The 19,000-nt window shown below is 42.7% G+C and overlaps 1 protein-coding gene across 3 annotated transcripts in view; it reads left to right on the top strand.

Moving 5' to 3' along the window:
- The window catches only part of MARCHF5 (membrane associated ring-CH-type finger 5), a 43,535-nt gene that overhangs the window by 11,028 nt on the left and 13,507 nt on the right, over positions 1 to 19,000 (top strand). For 2 of the 3 annotated variants that reach the window (XM_069978999.1, XM_069979000.1), the window contains one exon: positions 16,978 to 17,180. In XM_069978999.1, the coding sequence (XP_069835100.1) occupies positions 16,978 to 17,180 (203 nt within the window). Of the gene's footprint in view, positions 1 to 13,684; positions 13,790 to 16,977; positions 17,181 to 19,000 lie in introns of those variants that run through there. The other variant, XM_069979001.1, reaches the window with a different exon arrangement.

Below are 19,000 nucleotides of genomic sequence, written 5' to 3'. Positions count from 1 at the left end.
CATGTTGCAAAATTTATTATTGCCACTTGCAGGTTTATAAGATAAATTGTTTACAAAGTGAAATGGCTTTTACAAGAGGCTTACCGATACAGTGTAACCCCTTCATTGCCATAGATAACTGATTTCTTTTTCCTTACTAATCAGATATACATGTTCAGCAAAATTACCAATTGCATTATTAGTAATCATTAAAAATTCAGGTTTGCAGTTAAGATTATGAAGTAAACAGAGTAAATTCCTAAGTCCGGGTTCACACATCTGCAGTGCTGTCCCATTCATAGATGAATAATGATCCATGCCACAATCGCGGTTTCTACTAGGACCAGCCAGCAATTTTTTTGCTGTATGGATCATGGCCCCAGCACAGACCTGTGACAACAGGTCCATACAAATGGGTTCTTAGTCTGTCTGCAATTTCTGACAGAAATAGATGCGTGAGCAGGTAAGCATAGTTGATATTTGTTTAAAAGACCTCTCACCCCCCATACAAGTTATAACAGCCGCAACCATAACGTTGCATGCACAGTTGACTTCATTCAACTTGATGCACCGAATGGGCGGCATAAAAAGGGTTGACTAAAGACTTTAACATAAGTTACTTGGCAAAGCAATGAGTTGTGTTTTTTTTTCTCCTAGGTGTTGGTCAGTGTACAGCAGTGGCAAAATAGTAAACTAGGGGTCCTATAATGCAACCCCCTCCCCCCCCCCCCCCCCCCTCCCGCAGCCACCCCCAATTTACCTGCTTGCTGTCGGCATGTCTAACAGCGCCAACAGGGAATGAAGATCAAGTGAGTGATGACCTGACAGATCGGTGCGCTCTTGCCCTCGGAGATGCCCACCTGTAATAGGGGCTTAAGGCCGTGTTTACTCACACAAATATTTGACCAATTGAAACGCAGCCTTAGGCTGCATTCACACATTCGTAGATTTGTGGACCTTATGGACGGTGAACGCAGCCCTAGACAGTAACCTGATCTCCCTGTCGGATTCACTTCTATAAGTGATTGCCTTTTCTGAATTTGGGGGGAGGGGGGGCTTTGACAGACTCCTACCTACCAGCAAGACGATCGAGAGTAGACAGGGTATTGATTCCACCATACATGTTAGATGTTAGTCGGATTTGGCTGATGTTTATGGTCCCCTGTCCTCAGATTAGGCATGGAGAAAAACCACTGCACGCTTGTAAGTGCAATTTCCGAGGTAGCCGTATGTCGTCCCATGCCCCATTCTGATCTGCCAGCCTTAGTGGCTCCACCCTTTGGCTTGCTGCTGCTTCTTCCTATGTCCAATCTGAACATCAAGTGGAAGAGTATCATTTGATTGACACTTTAAAGAGAACCTGTCACCATGAAAATGCTGTCTAACCTATTGTCCCCATGTTATAGAGCAGGAAGAGCTGAGCAGGTACTAAAATACTGTATAACTGATTGAATGAAATCCCTGCTCTTTCCGTTCTAAGGAGTCCAGAGGCAGCAGTCTCTCTCAGTCATTAGATTAGATTACACTGACAAGTGACTGCTGATACCATCTGTAGTGTCATATTATGAAGGGACCTTCCAAGCGGAAAAGCAGAGGAACTACCCAATTCATGGTTCTAAGAAGGAATCCCCCAGAACTGTTATGTGACGGGGGATAGAAGTAGTCCCTGACATAGACACATTAGTAGTGGTGACAGGTCCTCTGTGTGGAGGTAGTTAGGATGTCTTGTTCATATCCTACAGAAATGTCACAGCCTCTTACACAGGAATTAGTTTATGTGCCGGGAGAATAGCAGGTTTGCTCTGCTTTATAGCTGTAATATAGGGACTCACCTTGGCTTATTGTTCACTATAACACAATAAGCCAGCTGCACAAGATCTGTGTAATGCTGCGTTTACACAGACAGATTTATCTGACAGATCTTTGAAGCCAAAGCCAGGAACAGACTATAAACAGAATGGGTCATAAAGAAAAGCCTGAGATTTCTCCTCTTTTCAAATCCATTCCTGGCTTTGGCTTCCAAAATCTGTCAGATAAATCTCTCTGTGTAAATGGACCCTAAGTGTGGTATGCGCTGGTTACAATGGTCTAATACACTTACAATGTCATGACGTTAAACCTAGTGGAGCAATAAGACATTATTTTCTGCTTGATCTACTCTGCATCACTTTGGGTTATGTAACCTATACACAGGCGTAATAGAGATGATAGATCCCAGGCCTTATGTCCACAGTAAAGAATCCAAGCCTAATAAAAAAAAAATTCACATGAGATGGATAGGGTTAAAGTTCTATCCCCTTAGTAATTTAGTAGTAACTGCATAGCTTTCCTATTGAGGGGTCTCCAGTGTGCCATGACTTGGGCAATATAATGCACGGTGAGTACTCTGTAACAGTCCTAATTGTGGAAAACAATGCTGCAAACTGGATTGTTGATGGAGACCCCACCCAAAAGTGGGTGTTGTGGGGTGGAAAGCAGGCTGACTACATGGCCACTTTCTTCCAGAGACAGCACCACTCTTGTCTCTAGTTTGGGTGGGGTTTTGCTACTCAGTTCCATTGAAGTGAATGGAGCTTAATTGCAAATTACACCTGAGCTGGAGACAAGAGTCGTGTTGTCTCAGGAAGAAAGTGGTCATGTTTTTGTAGCACTGGATAACCCCTTTAATGTTTTGATTTTGGTGTCTACTCAGATAACAATTACAGATATTGTCACTTTTACTCTTCTTAGTCCCATAGATTCAATTCTATGGTTGGGCGAATTCCGCCGTCCGCAGAAACAATTGACTTGTCAGTTTTTTCGGCAGACAGTGGAATCCGCCTGTGCATAGAATGGAGCCTATGGCACAGGCAGAGATGCATGTGAGCGGGGGTGTGCGACAGAATCCGTGGGAACTTCACCGCATGGATACCTCAGTGTGAACCAACCTTTAGGGCCCTATTACACAGGGTGATTATCGTGCGAAAAACCGTGTTATTGTTCGAATTTAAGCGGTAATCTTTCCGTGTATACGCAGGCAACAATCGAAAAATGGCGTGTGATGGCATCTTTTGAGCTGACCATAAAATCATTGCTAATCTTAAGTGTATGTACACATGGTTCCTTTCCTGGGATCAGAATTACGATCTTAACTAACGACTTATGCTGCGTTTACACGGAACAATTATCATTCAAATTTTTGCAACAACAATCGCATTTGAGCAAATATCGGCTCGTCTAAACACAGCGAACGATCAGGCGATGAGCAAGAAATCGGTCATTTTGATCTTTCAACATGTTCTCAAATGGTCGTTAAAAATTCGCAGATCGCTTTGTGTAAACAGTCTTTCACAGATTCACCCTGTGTGTGAGATGGGCTTAAGCGATCTTAAAACACTGGGCTTAAGCGATCTTCGTCTAAACACTGATCGTTATAAAAACCAAATTGATGCTCAAAATCGTTAAACGATCGATTGGGCGAATTATCGCTCAGTGTAAACGTTGCATTAGTCTAATAGGAGCCTTAGAAGCCACTCGGCGATAGAACGTCCTCACTTACAGCCTGGGATCGAAGCGATGAATACTGATTGTTTTGTTATTTAGTATGCTTGTTTCTTTTCTATAATATGGAGACTTTTTCCTGGCCACACTTTTTATATAAATATTAGATGAACCCCTCATTTCTATCCTTCATTTCTTCATGTTTGCTCCCTTTTCGCCCTCCATGGTTGTGTATGGGGGGTGTACTATGACCAGCTTCACTGTCAGCATTATAATGTGTTCCTGTAGAGAGAAAGTAGTAGTGGGTTGTAGGCGACTTCTGCAGCCCTGACCTTTAGGCATCGCCGTGTACTAATGGCGTATCAGGTGTCCATTCTCAGGCTAAGACTTTCTTTGATATTTCTTCCTGCATCCTGGCTTAGCTGGGAGTCCTTCCAAAAATAACAGCACTGACAATATTTGCTCAAGCTCTATATTTCTGGAAGCCGTTCCAGCTGTGGGATACATGGCGACGCAATTCTGATCACCAGGTTTAACCACTCTATGGTAAAAGGACATAATTGCATCACCCATAGGCTAGGACTACACAACCTCTCTGTTTGCACCCTTTATATCAGGGATGGGGAACCTCCGGCCCTCCAGCTGTTGCAAAACTACAATTCCCATCATGCCTGGACAGCTGAAGCTAAAGATTGTTTATCGTTAACTTGAAATTGTTCACTATATTAGACAGAACAATTGTTTACTCGGTCTGATCTGTTGTGCGTTTACACTAAACAATTAGTAAACAAATGTGGAATTACAGCGAATGATTAACAAAGATTTTAGGGTCAGATCTAATGCTGTGTTTACACGGAGCGATAATTCGCCCGATCGTATGATTAACGATTTCAAAGTAACAAATTTTTTTTTATAACGATCAGCGTTTAGACAGAAGGATAGATCGTACGGAAAAATTGTTTTGCGAACGTTTTGCATTAAGCCTGTTTAGACGGAACGATCTGCAAACTACGATTTAAGAACATGTTGTAAGATCAAAATGAACGATTTCTCGCTCGTCGTTTGATCGTTTGCTGCGTTTACACGTACGATTATCGTTTGAATTCGATCGTTATCGTGCAAATTCGAACAATAATCGTTCCGTGTAAACGCGGCATTAATCGGCGATCAAAGACACATGAACGATCTTTCGATTGTTACCTGCAATTACAATGAACGATTATCGTTTAAATTCGAGTAATCGATTTTCTGCACGATAACCGTCCCGTGTAATAGGGCCTTTAGCTCAGGAGTGGAAATTATAATGGAAAGATTTGCTCAGTTTTTGTTTATTCAATCTACTGTTGGTTTTGGTTGAAAAAATACTGACCAAAAGACTGACAGAAATACTGTGTGAACATAGCCTTGGGGTGCTATAATGCTAGATCGGCACTCGTTTACTGGGCCTATTACACGGCATGAAAATTGTTTAGCAAGAGTTGCACAGACATTGTTTGCGATGTCTGTGCAGCCTTTCCCTTAACAGTTTTTACAATACCTATCCACGCTCCAGGTCTTTTCCTGCGCTCTACATGCTTTTCCCCCAGTCCCACAGGCTGCAGCTTCAGAGCGGCCCGTCATAGCTAACAGGCCACTCAGCCAATCACTTTTCAGGATGTCCGCGGCTCTAACAGGTCGCAGTGAAGCTTCAGCATGTGGGACTGGGGAGGAAGCATGCAGAGCGCAGGAAAAGACCCAGAGCGTGGACAGGTAATGTAAAAACTGTCTGTTGAATCGTCATCCGCCGGCCTCGCATCGCTGTTACATGTAGTGATGCGCGGTCAGCACCTGATGATTTTAGGTCTTGGCCGATGATCGTTTGATTGGCTGATCGTTGTCTCTATTACACGGAGCAATAATCGGACCAATTCGGTCAATTATCGAGACAATATAAACCCCTGCTTACCAAAATACTGTTCAAGTAGCACAAAGAGTTGTATGGAAATAAGATGTAAAATCAAATGGTTTTGCATAGGGCAAATAAATAAGATTGTCAAAATCAAAGGCCAAAGGCATAGGATACAATGATGAGGAACAGTAATAATGATAAATGTTGGGTCTTGCATGGTCCCCATCTACATACATGTTGTCCCCTAACACCTTCCAATTCCATAGTAGGGTGCAGCGAACATACACTATACATGTTGTCCGCCCACCATACAACTCCGTCCCTCTAAGGAGGTCTATTTGAGGGCCTCTCCTGTTATAGGAACCCCTAAATAGGTGATAAATGGAACTGGTGGGAAAGACTTATTGAAGATCTTTACATGTGCACCACAATCTCTCCATACCAGGTACAGGCATATGTATTGATCAGCCAGGGTCTGAGTGTTCAGGGTGTAGCTTCACCTGCAACCGATAATCACGTCAATGATTTATGATGCCTCCATGTAATGTTGCGTTTACACGGAGCAGATAATTCGCCCAATCAATCGTTTAAGAATTTTGAAGCAACGATTTGGTTTTTATAACGATCAGCATTTAGACGAATAAATTGTTAGAAAAATCGTTAGAAAATTCATAACAAAAATCGTTATTGCAATCGTTTTTAAGATCGCTTAAGCCCATCTTTCACATAGGGTGAATCTTTGAAAGACTGTTTACACGAAGCGATCTGCGAATTTATGGTGAACGACAATTTGAGAACATATTGAAAGATCAAAATGAACAATTTCTTGCTCGTCGCTTGATCGTTTGCCGTTTACACGGAACGATTATCGCTCAAATACGATCGATATTGTGAAAATTCGAACGATCTTCGTTCCATGTAAACGCAGCATAATATATAATAATATAATTATATGATATAATAATTTATAAATTAAAGAAAAAACAATCTGACGATTGACTCCCCAGTGTCGGGGACGGGCTATGCTTTACGGTGACACTTACCAGATCTAATTTTCATATAACTTCTTTACAAGTTGTTATCCTTTCACGTGAGGTATTATAAGCGAGAGTATAACATGACGACCACACAAACATCAGCTGGGCAGAAGTATAAATGTACAACCTACACGTGTTTACTGATTCAGAGCAATGTGCAATCCAGATTTCCAGCAATAAAATAGTTTCCATGGATTCCAATTAAGTTGGCACATATCTGTCCAAGTTTGAAAATAGATTTTTTGACCTTTTCCATCTGGGAGGTCAGAGCTTCATTATTCTTCACTGAAATTGTCATTTTCTCTTCTGCTTGTGGAGTGACTGTAGCGGGGTGCATGGTCGGGGGGTGGCAGCCGCTAAATGAACTTGTTTTCTCAATGTATGGAAGTAAAGACCTAAATGAACCTTCCAGACCCTGATATGTCAAGCTGCACATTTTGTATCCAAGTTTATAAGTGATCTGTATCTGTAAGGCCTTGTTCACACAGCCGTAGGGGAAAAAGTGGGAATATCATGAATACATTTATTTGCTATAATATTTAACTTGACAAAACCTACTAGTATAAGGCTGCGTTCACACTGTGTTTTGCAGTCTGCAAAAATGAATGCAATTGTCTGTTGTCCATTTGGATCTGTTTGTACATTGACTTCCATTACATAAAAAAAGGATCAAAATGGATTAGTTTTTTTTTTTTCTTTATTTATAGCGTACACAAAAACATGTTTGACCACATTTTTATGTACATTAAAAGTAACCATTTAAAACAGATCTGTTAAACAGACTGCAAAAACTCAGTGTGAACCCAACCTAACCGTGCTAACAAGAAGTCTGTTGTCAACTTTTTTTTTTTTTTTTTCTAAAAGAGCCAGGGAGGCGGTAACTGAACATAACTTGCACCTACCTCCCCGACTCCAGCGCAGGGGGTCGGGGACTCTGCTGTTCCTGGTCCCCCGGCCATTTCCCTGTCCCGGTCAGCAGCCTTAGGGTCCTATTACACGAATTGGTTTTTTAATGACTAACGATAAACGATTACAAATGAGTTGTTTATCGTTAACCTGAAATCGTTCACCATATTACACGGAACGATGGTTATTAGTTACGATCTTTACTATGATCGTTTACTCCATCTGTTCCCAGCAAAACAATGAACAATGTGCAATTACACTGAACGATTTAGTAAACAGATGTGGAATTACAGCGAACGATTACCGGTAATTTTAGGTTCAGATCTAAATCAATGATCAACGACATTCGAACGATTTTTCAATCGTTGCCCACAATTTCATAGAACGATTATCGTTTAAATTCAAACAATATAACAATTTTTCCCACAATAATCGGCCCATGTAATAGGGCCCTTAGTAGGGTCCCGCCCCGGCTGCTGACTGGCTGAGCAGGTCTGACACATCACAACCCGGGTCCCCGATCAGACCAGGAATTGGCCAGGGGACTGGAAACTGGAGCATTGGACAGCGGACCCCAGCGCTGGATACAGGGAGGGGTAGGTCACACAACAGACTTTCCCTTTAAGATGTGAATACCCCTTTGAAGCGGGATGTCTTGCTGATGACACACATGCATTTTCTTGTGGACAAAGGATAAATGTATGATTGTGGGGGTCCAACTGCTGGTACCCTTGTGTTGAGAACTAGGTCCCCTCGCCTTTGATGAAAATGGGCCATCTGTCTCACACACACACACACACACACACACACTCACACTCTGCTATTCTGTTCATTGTCAATAGTAGCTGCTAAGAGGTAGCTGAGCATTGTATGATCTCTGACAGCTTGCATAGAGCAGGAGTACACCTGGAAGGGGATACCATTAGTCCGGACCCTCTCATGATCATACACTTAAACCATGGCAGATTGGGCACACTGTGTCCCATTTTTTTGTTATACAAATGTGATTGGATGAAGCCTAAAGAGAAACACAACTCTAATCTGAATTAAAAAAACAAACAGTGCCCAAATTCCGTCATAGTCTGCATTCCTTCACAGTAAAGTGTAGAGTTATCCTTAAAGGGGTAGTTCACTTTTTCCGATCAACTGGTGACAGAGATTTGTAATTTACTTCTATTAAAAAAATTGCAATTCTTCCAGTACTTATCAGCTGCTGTATGTCCTTCAGGTAGTGGTATTCTTTCCATTCTGGAGATTATGACAGCTTTCCTATGGGGATTTTCTACTGATCTGGACAGTTCCTGACATGGACAGAGGTGGCAGCAAAGAGCACTGTGTCAGACTGGAGAGAATACACCACTTCTTGCATGACATACAGCAGCTGATAAGAACTGGAAGTCTTGAACTTTTTTAAATAGAAGTAAATTACAAATCTCTGGCACTTTCTAACACCAGTTGATTTGAAAGAATTTTTTTTTTGTGTGAACTTTTCCTTTAAAGCCATGTCATCAGCCTGTGTCAGCAGTGAAGCGTGGCCGAGCCGCAGCTGTAATCTAGTGTTTCCTCTCGGCTTTCGCTTTCATTATTTTGCCTCTCTTGTTTCCATTCTTCTATGCCAGATGCGTTTTACTGGCAATAAAATCTGTTTAGCCCAGTAATATAAGGAAGTCTGAAGTGTCTCGACTTGCCAGAAGTGTTGACTCTGTATAAAGAAACTTCAGTTATCAGCACTGAAGGTGCAAAACTCAGCACTTAGGCGGCTTTAATGTAATATTTAACCTCCCTCTTCATTACTGAAGCCGGCCTAGAATACAGGCAGCAATGTCACCAGGGTGGGAACGCCTTTACCTTCCTTATAAGACGTCAGGTTAAGATAAATTTTAAAACCTCATTTTCTGCAGATCTGCAGTCGGGTAAGGAACCTTCAGCAGCCCAAGATTCCTCATTTTATTACAGCTGTATTACACCCAGTAATGTATCTCATATATTTTGTTACTGGGAGTATTGTAAGTGGCCATTCTCCCCCCCCCCCCCCCCCCGCAGTCTGCTGACTGTAAGGCCTTATGCACACGTTCCATAATTTACGGATCCGAGTTAGTGCACATTGATGTCTATTGGGCTATTCACACTATCAGTAGCAGAAATGGATGAAAATCAATCCTGAAAAAAAAAAAAAAGGACGGACCCGGTGCGGACCCAGATTTTTTTACGGATCCTCTCATTGAAATCAATTGTTTACGGATTGTAACATGTTGGCATCCGTATTTCCGCAAAAAAATACGGATGAAGTGCATTGAAAAGCATTGGAGTAGTAAAAATGGATTTACGGAAATACGGATGGAATACGGATGAAATACGGATGTCCAATCCGTAATTTTTAGCGGGTTGTTTCGGGACCAGAAAAAATTACTGAACGTGTGCATAACGCCTTCGGCTACTTATACGCAAAGCGATTTTTCAACGATTAACGATAGACGAACTCAAACAACCGCTATGGCGAAGGACCTGAAACTGTTCACACGATTACACGGTACAATGATTGTTACTTATGATCATTATTGCGTTCGTCCTGTCGTCACTACTGCGTTCGCCACTACGGCGAACGACGTCTTATAACATGCAAACGATTTGCAAACGGTCTACAATAAAAATAGGTCCAAATTCTATTAAACGGCCAACGATTTCTGGTTGGTTGTTTAATCATTTATTGCACTAAACGATTATCGTTCAAATCCGAATGATTTAACGATTTTTCAAACGATAATCGTTCTGTGTACTACCACCCTAAAGCTTAATGTGGTAGTGGGAGTGTGATGGCTATAAACCTCAGATATTTGTTTTAAAATGCACAGCTGCTTTGGGTGGACATTTACCTGTAAAGAATACCTGTGACCGGGTGCATTTCCACAGCTCCTTGTTACTGGTTACCAAGGCTGCTGGGACTTCCACTGGTCATGAGGGGGGAGGTACTATGTTCCCTTCCTCTGGATCTACAAAGTAGGATTTCTCTAAGTTTAACTTGATGGTCTCTTACAACCTTATTAACTATGTTACAATGGAGCAGCAGCTGGTCCTGTGAAGATTGCAGAGCATTGTGCATGCTGCCGCTCCATTCCCCCAGGGAACATAGTACCTCCGACCTCATGACCAGTGGAAGTCCCAGCCGCCTTGGTAACATAACACATTCCCCAACCAGGAACAAGGGACCTCCATTCTCGTGTATGGTTAGCATTTGGACCTTCACATATCTGCTAGTTCTCAACTATTCTGTGGATAGGTGATCATTTTGGGATAACCCCCTTTCAAGAGCAAGGCAAAAGAACGGGACAGTGCGTGGGAACTGGGCCGAGTTTAAAGAAAAAAATAAATAAAAACTGCGTCACCGGGATCCCTGCGGCAGCAATGACCGGCTAATGAAAAAATAAATAAAAGTGATGTACCTGATGTTACATTCGCTTTAAGAAGAGAGAAGGGGGGTGCACGCTGGAGAGTCAGCTATCCCAACGCTTGCCAGCAGACGCAATGTAGAAAACAACAGCATCCAGTAAGCTTCAAAATGTTAGTTTTTTTCACTTACAAAGGCAGATACAGCAGCGTTTTTGGGTCATTGTCAAGCATGGTTGGACCTTTGTCAAACAACGTTTCAACCCAACCAAATTACAGCTACAACTAGTATTTAAAAGTATATTCCCATCTCCTTTTTCTATCCCCTATCCTATCGCGAGGGGTCCGACTGTGGCCTACCCTTCATTTCCCCTTTATGGGCTCGCTGAACGTCTGAGTAAATCGCATAGAGATTGAATGGAGTGCAGAACGGTGAGTGCGCCAATTTATTTCATCCCCATTCTTGGGTACAGGGGTATTCTTGGGTATCCCCCATACCACACGTTTCAGGGAAATCGGAACACTAGGACAGCAGGGTCAAGGCCCCCTGAACTATTAAAGGGAACCTGTCACCACCTGTGAAGGCCGCCCAACCCCCTGCTAGAGCCCCGGATACTTACACCATCTCGCCAAGTCCCATTCCTGGAGCCGGTCCCGGGACGGAGATATCCCGGTCTGAAATCCCGGCACGTGCGCTTTAGAGATGAGTCCGACGCCCATAGAGAATGACTGCTCCATTCATTCTCTATGGGCGCCGGACTTATGTCAGCATCGCGCGCGGCGGCATTCAGGCGGAGATATCTCCGTCCTGGGACCGGCTCCAGGAACGGGACTTGGCGACATGGAGTAAGTATCCGGGGCTCTAGCGGGTGGGTCAGGCGGCCTTCACCCCGGCACGGGGGATGACAGGCTCCCTTTAACATCCCCCCCCAGTTTAACCCTGAACAGATCCACTGTAAGTATATATATATTTCCTTATTGTGCACCCTGCACCCTGATGGTATTTTCAATTTTTCCAGTAAATTCCCTTCCTTTTCTATTCTTCCCAGCTGATAATAGGTGCTTTCATTCCTATTCAGGCATACATACCCCTACAATTCCTGTTCCCGTGCTGCATTCTATGGCGGTAATACTCGCACATGCTGATTTTATCCTTCATTAGCCTTTTAATCTGCAGCTATTTCCATCTTATATTAGATAAGTGACGGATATCTTTTTGCTTAATCAACCTATTTTTTTTTTTCCCCCCTTTTAATTTTGCCAATGTGATAATAGCGCAGTGATCTTCAAAGGGGGATATGGTACGGCGCTCGTCCGTCTCCGCAGTTTATAATGTTTTAGAGCCTCGCTCGCTGCTTTTCTGTCTTCTCACTTTGAACTAGCTGACACTAGGAGTACAAACTGAATGGTAGAAAATCCATTTATAATGCATTAAATGCTACGTTTTATCTCTTCAGTTCAGCTGCGTTTGCTGGGAGAGCGGTATTATATAGCAAGTCATTAAGGATGACATCACTGACGCTAGACAGGATGAAATATTACACTATAATACTGAAGTAGCCAATGCTATTAGTCTATAAATAGAAAATTATTTCTGTAAAGCCAATAGGTTCTGCAGATCTAGTCCAGAATGTATCCACTTATAAATACTAGTGACGGCTGTGGGGCTTGTTTGTATCATTTACCTGTAGTCAAATATCCTAGGTAGCCAGTCAACCTATATATACTTTGTTTTCCTGGTGAGATTCCAACCTAGGAGCCCAAGCGGTAGTGCTAATGAGTAATTCTTAGGGCCCTATTCCACCGGACGATTATCGTTCAGATTATCGTTAAATCGTTCGAATCCAAACGATAATAGTTTGGTTGAAATGCCGTTAACTATTAACGACCGAACGAGAAATCGTTGATTGGTTTATAAGACCTGGATCTATTTTTATCGTTGCTCGTTCGCAAATCGTTCGTATTGAATAAGACGTCTTTCGCAGTAGATACGAACGAAATAGCGAAGAAAAACGATCGCAAATACGATCATAAGTAACGATTATCGTTCCATGGAGTGAACGTTTTCAGGTATTTCGCAATAGCGGTCGTTTGAGACCGTTAATCGTTAACGATTATGCGAACGATAATCGTCCGGTGGAATAGGGCCCTTAGAGGGATTCTGCATGGGTCTCGGCTGTTCCTTATGTGTTGAGATGCAAGCAGGAATCATTAGGTATCGGAAACCACCAGCAGCATTTTTCAACATTTTTCATCTCAACAATGAACACACTTAGGCTATGTTCACACAACATACTTTTTATGAAAAGAACGTCTGTTTTCAATTTACACGACGGACGTGTTTTCCATTGAAGTCAATGCAAACAACGGCCGTTGTGTCTTACAATGTATCGAGCAGCAGCCATTGCTTGCCACAGCAGTCGAAATATTGTTCATGTCGATTATTTCCGGCCATTGTTCATAGACTTTAATGCAATTTTCATTTAAAACAACGGCCGCTATTTGAAACTTTTTTGAGTGCCAGCTATAGGCTGTTGTTTATACATTGTGTGAACGTAGCCTTAAAAATAAATTCTCTAGACAATCCCTTTAAAAAGGGTTATGCTCAAATGACAAGTTCAGTGCACTTCTGTCTGGATGCAATAGCAGTTGCCGCCGTGCACTCACATATACAAACTTAGATTTATCAAACATGGTGTAAAGTGAAACTGGCTCATTTGCCCCTAGCAACCAATCAGATTCCACCTTTCATTTTCCAAAGAGTCTGCGAGGAATGAAAGGTGGAATCTGATTGGTTGCTAGGGGCAACTGAGCCAGTTTTACTTTACACCATGTTTGATAAATCTCCCCCTACGTGCTTATATATTGTGGTGTTCCTCTGTTATTTCTCTTGGAAATGAATAAATCAGCGGACAGTTGTTCCTCTTAACATGGTGACCTTCTGACACAGTCCGATCAGCGATGGCGATGCTATAGTGCTTAGGTTCATACCTAATTGTCAACTACTTTATACATTTTTGCAGGAATAACAGGAGCAGCATGTAAAGTTCTCAGTATGGGGATTGCAGACACTCTCTTGTAACACAGAAAACATGCACGGCTTGCATTTTCTTTGGTAGGTTGCACATCGGGCCCTGCTTCCTTTGTGCTTAATACCCCAATGGAAATCCCAGTGTGTTTGCTGTGAGCAGAGTGTCACCAAACAGATTTGGGTGTTTGTTTTGTGCAGTCATCATGCGAGGATCGGGCCTGACACCCCCCCCCCCCCCCAACAATACGGCTGCTGCTTCGGCTTGCCAGACTTTTCTCATTCAGGTTGTTATCTGAGCGCTGACCTGATTCAGTCCTAGGACCAAGGTCATGTTTTATTCAGCGCAAGAAAATGGAAAATCTGGCAAGCACCAGGATCCTTGTGTTGAAACCGTTTTTATTTAGCTCACCGTGCAACAATAGAAAGAGATGAAGCCGACCAGAGAATACAAGGGAATCTCAATCCATTATTCATTGCTCTCTAAAGCTTTAATTATACAAAGGGTTATCATGTGCTTCCATTCTCTTCTGGGGGTTTAATAGAAGGTCGACCTTGAATTTTTAATTTGGAGGCACATTTTTGCATCCCTCCTTAGAGGATTTCTTACTATTATGGGTCTGCCTGTATGTATAGATTTGTCTGGTTTCACTCCATTACATCTGCTTAGTTAGGAATTACAGAGCAGAAAAATGCCTTTACATTGCTGAGTCAGCATTGCGAACCAGCGAGGATCGGGTACAACCATATACGCAGCTGAGGAAATGGAGAGAGAAATATTGTGTACAGGACGCTGATCACTTATATTCCTGGAGAGAAAAGCCTCCCTGCAGATTCCTATAAGGACTCTCCAGGGCTCCATGTGAGAAGTCGATAACTAAAGGAATATTTCCCCTGTTCACAGCAGGTATTCTCTCCCTTTCCAGGACTGCAGAGGATCGCAATCCCAGGCACAACTAGGCTGTGGAGTCGGAAACATGTACCGACTCCAGCTTTGCAAATAATCTTATAATTCGGTTTTCATATGAATTTTATAAATATTACTTATATTTTATGCTCTAGCAATCTGTGCGTGTTTAACCCTTTAAGGACGGGGCCAATTTTCGTTTTTGCGTTTTCGTTTTTTCCTCCTTGTGTTTAAAAAGGCCATAGCACTTGCATTTTTCCACCTAGAAACCCACATGAGCCCTTATTTTTTGCGTCACTAATTGTACTTTGCAATGACAGGCTGAATTTTTGCATAACGTACACTGCGAAACCAGAAAAAAAATTCAATGTGTGGTGAAATTGAACAAAAAAAAAACGCATTTCTTTTATTTGGGGGGACTGTGTTTTTACGCCATTCGCCCTGGGTTAAAACTGACTTGTTATGCATGTTCCTCAAGTCGTTACAATTAAAACGATATATAACATGTATAACTTTTCTTTTATCTGATGGCCGGTAAAAAATTCAAACCATTGTTACCAAATATACGTTCCTTAAAATCGCTCCATTCCCAGGCTTATAGCGCTTTTACCCTTTGGTCTATGGGGCTGTGGGAGGTGTCATTTTTTGCGCCATGATATTTACTTTCTATCGGTACCTTGATTGCGCATATACGACTTTTTGATCGCTTTTTATTACATTTTTTTGGGATTTGATGCAACCAAAAATGTGCAATTTTGCACTTTGGGATTTTTTGCGCTTACACTGTTTACCGTGCGGGATCAGGAATGTGATTAATAGTTCAGGCGATTACGCACGCGGCGATAGCAAACATGTTTTTTTTACATATATACTAGAAGCCCCCCTGGGGGACTTCTAGTATATATACTTTTGATCTCTCACTGAAATCTTTGCTAGTTATACAGCAAAGATCAATGAGATCGGCACTCGTTTGCTTTCGGCTGCTGCAGCCGAAAATAAACGAGTGCCGAGGCGAGGACGGCGCCATCTTGGAGCGGTCCCCGGCGAGCAGTAGTAACTGAGATCGCTCCTCTGGGACAACGTCCCGGAGGAGCGATCTCCTCCACTAGACACCAGGGATTCATCATGTTTGACAGCTGCATCTGATTACTGTATTAGCGGGCACGGCGATCGGACCGTGCCCGCTAATACCCGTGGTCCCGGGCTACAAGGGGCACCCGGAACCGTGGTGGTTCAGAGTGGGGTAGCCGAATGGAGAAATTCAGCAATAAAAAAACCCCATTGAGATTTGCTTAATAAAGTATTACTTTACATTAAAAAAATGCAGATACACAAACCTTGTATAGGAGAATCACATGACACAACCAGGTGGTAATATAAATATACAAACACCATATAGATCGGTTACCAAAATGATATAGAGCTGAGCCACAGTAGCCACCCGCCCCCAACATGTTTCACACAATGTGCTTCATCAGGGACTGCCAAAACCCATTCATACATTTATCTACATTGTTAAGGTATGAGTTTCATGAATACATAAAAAGTACATCCCCGTGTGTGGATGTTATTGGAGCAATATCTACTCTATGGACATTTTCATGCTATGGACTCGCACAGGTGTTCAGACTATGCTATGTTGGTCATAACTGTGCTGGCACTACTGTTGTGCCCACTTTATTGTATATCTGGGATATCTGTAGAGTGGCACCTCTGTGTATTAATATGCACCCCTAGTATTGGGGTAATCTGTGAGCACTACAGCCTGGAGTAATTCAGGGGTCCACTAACATCACTAGGTGTGGGTCTACCTGGAAGATTATAATCATGGAGATATAGGATGTGCAACCAAAAATGTGCTGTGCCACATGCTTTTATGCAGGCCAACCTGACATTTCATTGTATATTGGGAGTGTGTGTGTGTGTGTGCATTGGGGTGGGGGTGGGGTGCTTGTTTATTACGAGATGAAAACCCCTTAAAGATATTGAGGTCGGAGGACAGGGCTGGATCTCTGACTAGGAAGCAATTAGCCTGACCATTCTTTTTTCCACCACTTGTGACATTGGAATCTGCCCTCTACTCGAAAATGCAGTCACTAAAAGCTGACAGGATAAAGTGTGACTATAGGCAGCAGGAGGAACAGTGACACCTACAGGCTATGATCACCATCACACCTGATGAAATGGCAAGAAAAAAAAGACTTCCTGCCCTGTAATATTATTGCAAATGAGAACATCAAAATCTATATGGAGAAGTGTATAGCTGGTGGACCACTGAAGAACATTAATAAGAGCTTGTATGGTATTAAACCTTCAGCATGTCATGAGTACTTTATATTGACAAGCATATGTGTGTATGTTTTTCCAGGAGCTGCTGGGTATGTTTCGCTACAGATGAAGATGACCGAACAGCGGAGTGGGTGAGACCATGCCGGTGCAGAGGGTCTACAAAGTGGGTACATCAGGCTTGTCTCCAGCGGTGGGTAGATGAGAAACAGAGAGGAAACAGTACAGCCAGAGTCGCCTGCCCTCAGTGTAATGCCGAATATTTAATAGAGTTCCCAAACCTCGGTGAGTGGACTTATTCATAGTATGGGGACATATATGCTGGCTGGTTTTATTTGTACTCCGTTTATTTTGCTAGGGAGGAGGATACAAAAAAATAACATACTTACCTCTCCTGCCCTAGTGATGGTGACCCCATAACGCCGCTCAGGTCCCCAACCACTTCCTGGTCTTAGTGGGGACCTGGTTAGTGACGTGCAAGGTCCACTCAGCCAGTCAGCAGCCGTAGTGGGGTCCTGTCTGTGCTTCTGATTGGCTGAGCGGACCTCGCGTATCAAACAAGGAAGCATCAGGGACCCGAGCGGCCCCCTACTGCCACGGGTCCTCTGCCGCCAGCACTGGAGTGGGGAAGGTAAGTGCATATTATTTCTTTTATCCTTCCCCCCTCTGGACTTCTCCTTTAAAAAGAGGCTGTAACATGACTGGCCACACAAAGAGAGACATGGAGGCAGCGCTATCTACATTTGGGCTCAGAATTTCTGCTCTCTTATTTTCAAAGAATATGACTACTGTGTTTTCTCTTTTAAAACCGTAATGACAACCAAATGGAAAGCTAAAGCTCTGAGAGCCTCTCCACATTTATTACTATAAATGTAAAGACAGTGATGAAGACGAGTTGTCGATGGCTTTTGCTTTCTTAGATCTATTATTTATAGCAAGGAACATGCAGTTAAGAAACAAAACACAGACTGGAACTCGGTGAAGCCAAGGATAAAAGACCTAGAGAAACCCTAGAGAAAGATGTAGTAATATGTCTGTAAAAATAAGGATCACAGTTATCTGGGCGATGGGATTTTTACATGACAGAAACCAGTATATACCTAGTGATGGTTATGAACCTTAAAATTTAAGATGACTAACAAACACAGGCTATGAACATTGAGAAATCGGAAGACCCAAACAAATTCAGGGGGAGCAGTGGTCACATGGTGCGGGTGTCTCCCTGTTTCCATGCTGAACTGTGATGATTGTGTCTGGAATACAACCCCCAGCAGAAATTGTGGAATCCCCACTTTGAGCAGACAGTGACTCTGCTTTATTTCATGGCAGATACACACATCACTATATGACACAAAACAGTGTTTAATAGCTTGCATGTTCTAGCTTCATAACACATTAAGCAAACAAATGAAAAAAAAAAAAAATTTAACGGTATTTTCCAGATCAAATAAAGGAAAATTGAATTGCCATGTATCTTGTATTTCTAAAAACCAATCCTTCACAGGTCCTAAAAATACAAATTTTTAACCACTAGACCTGGGTAAGGCCGTTTACACATGTATTACACGCACATACACTCACCGGCCACTTTATTAGGTACACCTGTCCAACTGCACTTTACCACTTAATTTCTAATCAGCCAATCACATGGCGGCAACTCAGTGCATTTAGGCATGTAGACATGGTCAAGATAATCTCCTGCAGTTCAAACCGAGCATCAGTATGGGGAAGAAAGGTGATTTGAGTGCCTTTAACGTGGCATGGTTGTTGGTGCCAGAAGGGCTGGTCTGAGTATTTCAGAAACTGCTGATCTACTGGGATTTTCACGCACAACCATCTGTAGGGTTTACAGAGAATGGTCCGAAAAAGAAAAAACATCCAGTGAGTGGCAGTTCTGTGGGCGGAAATGCCTTGTTGATGCCAGAGGTCAGAGGAGAATGGGCAGACTGGTTCGAGCTGATAGAAAGGCAACAGTGACTCAAATAGCCAACCGTTACAACCAAGGTAGGCAGAAGAGCATCTCTGAACACACAGTACGTCGAACTTTGAGGCAGATGGGCTACAGCAGCAGAAGACCACACCGGGTGCCACTCCTTTCAGCTAAG

This window comes from Dendropsophus ebraccatus, chromosome 8, assembly GCF_027789765.1.
Source record: "Dendropsophus ebraccatus isolate aDenEbr1 chromosome 8, aDenEbr1.pat, whole genome shotgun sequence".
In the NCBI taxonomy this organism is placed as follows: Eukaryota; Metazoa; Chordata; class Amphibia; order Anura; family Hylidae; genus Dendropsophus; species Dendropsophus ebraccatus.
Note: the sequence above shows the minus strand (reverse complement) of the source record. Positions and strands in the feature narration are given on the sequence as shown.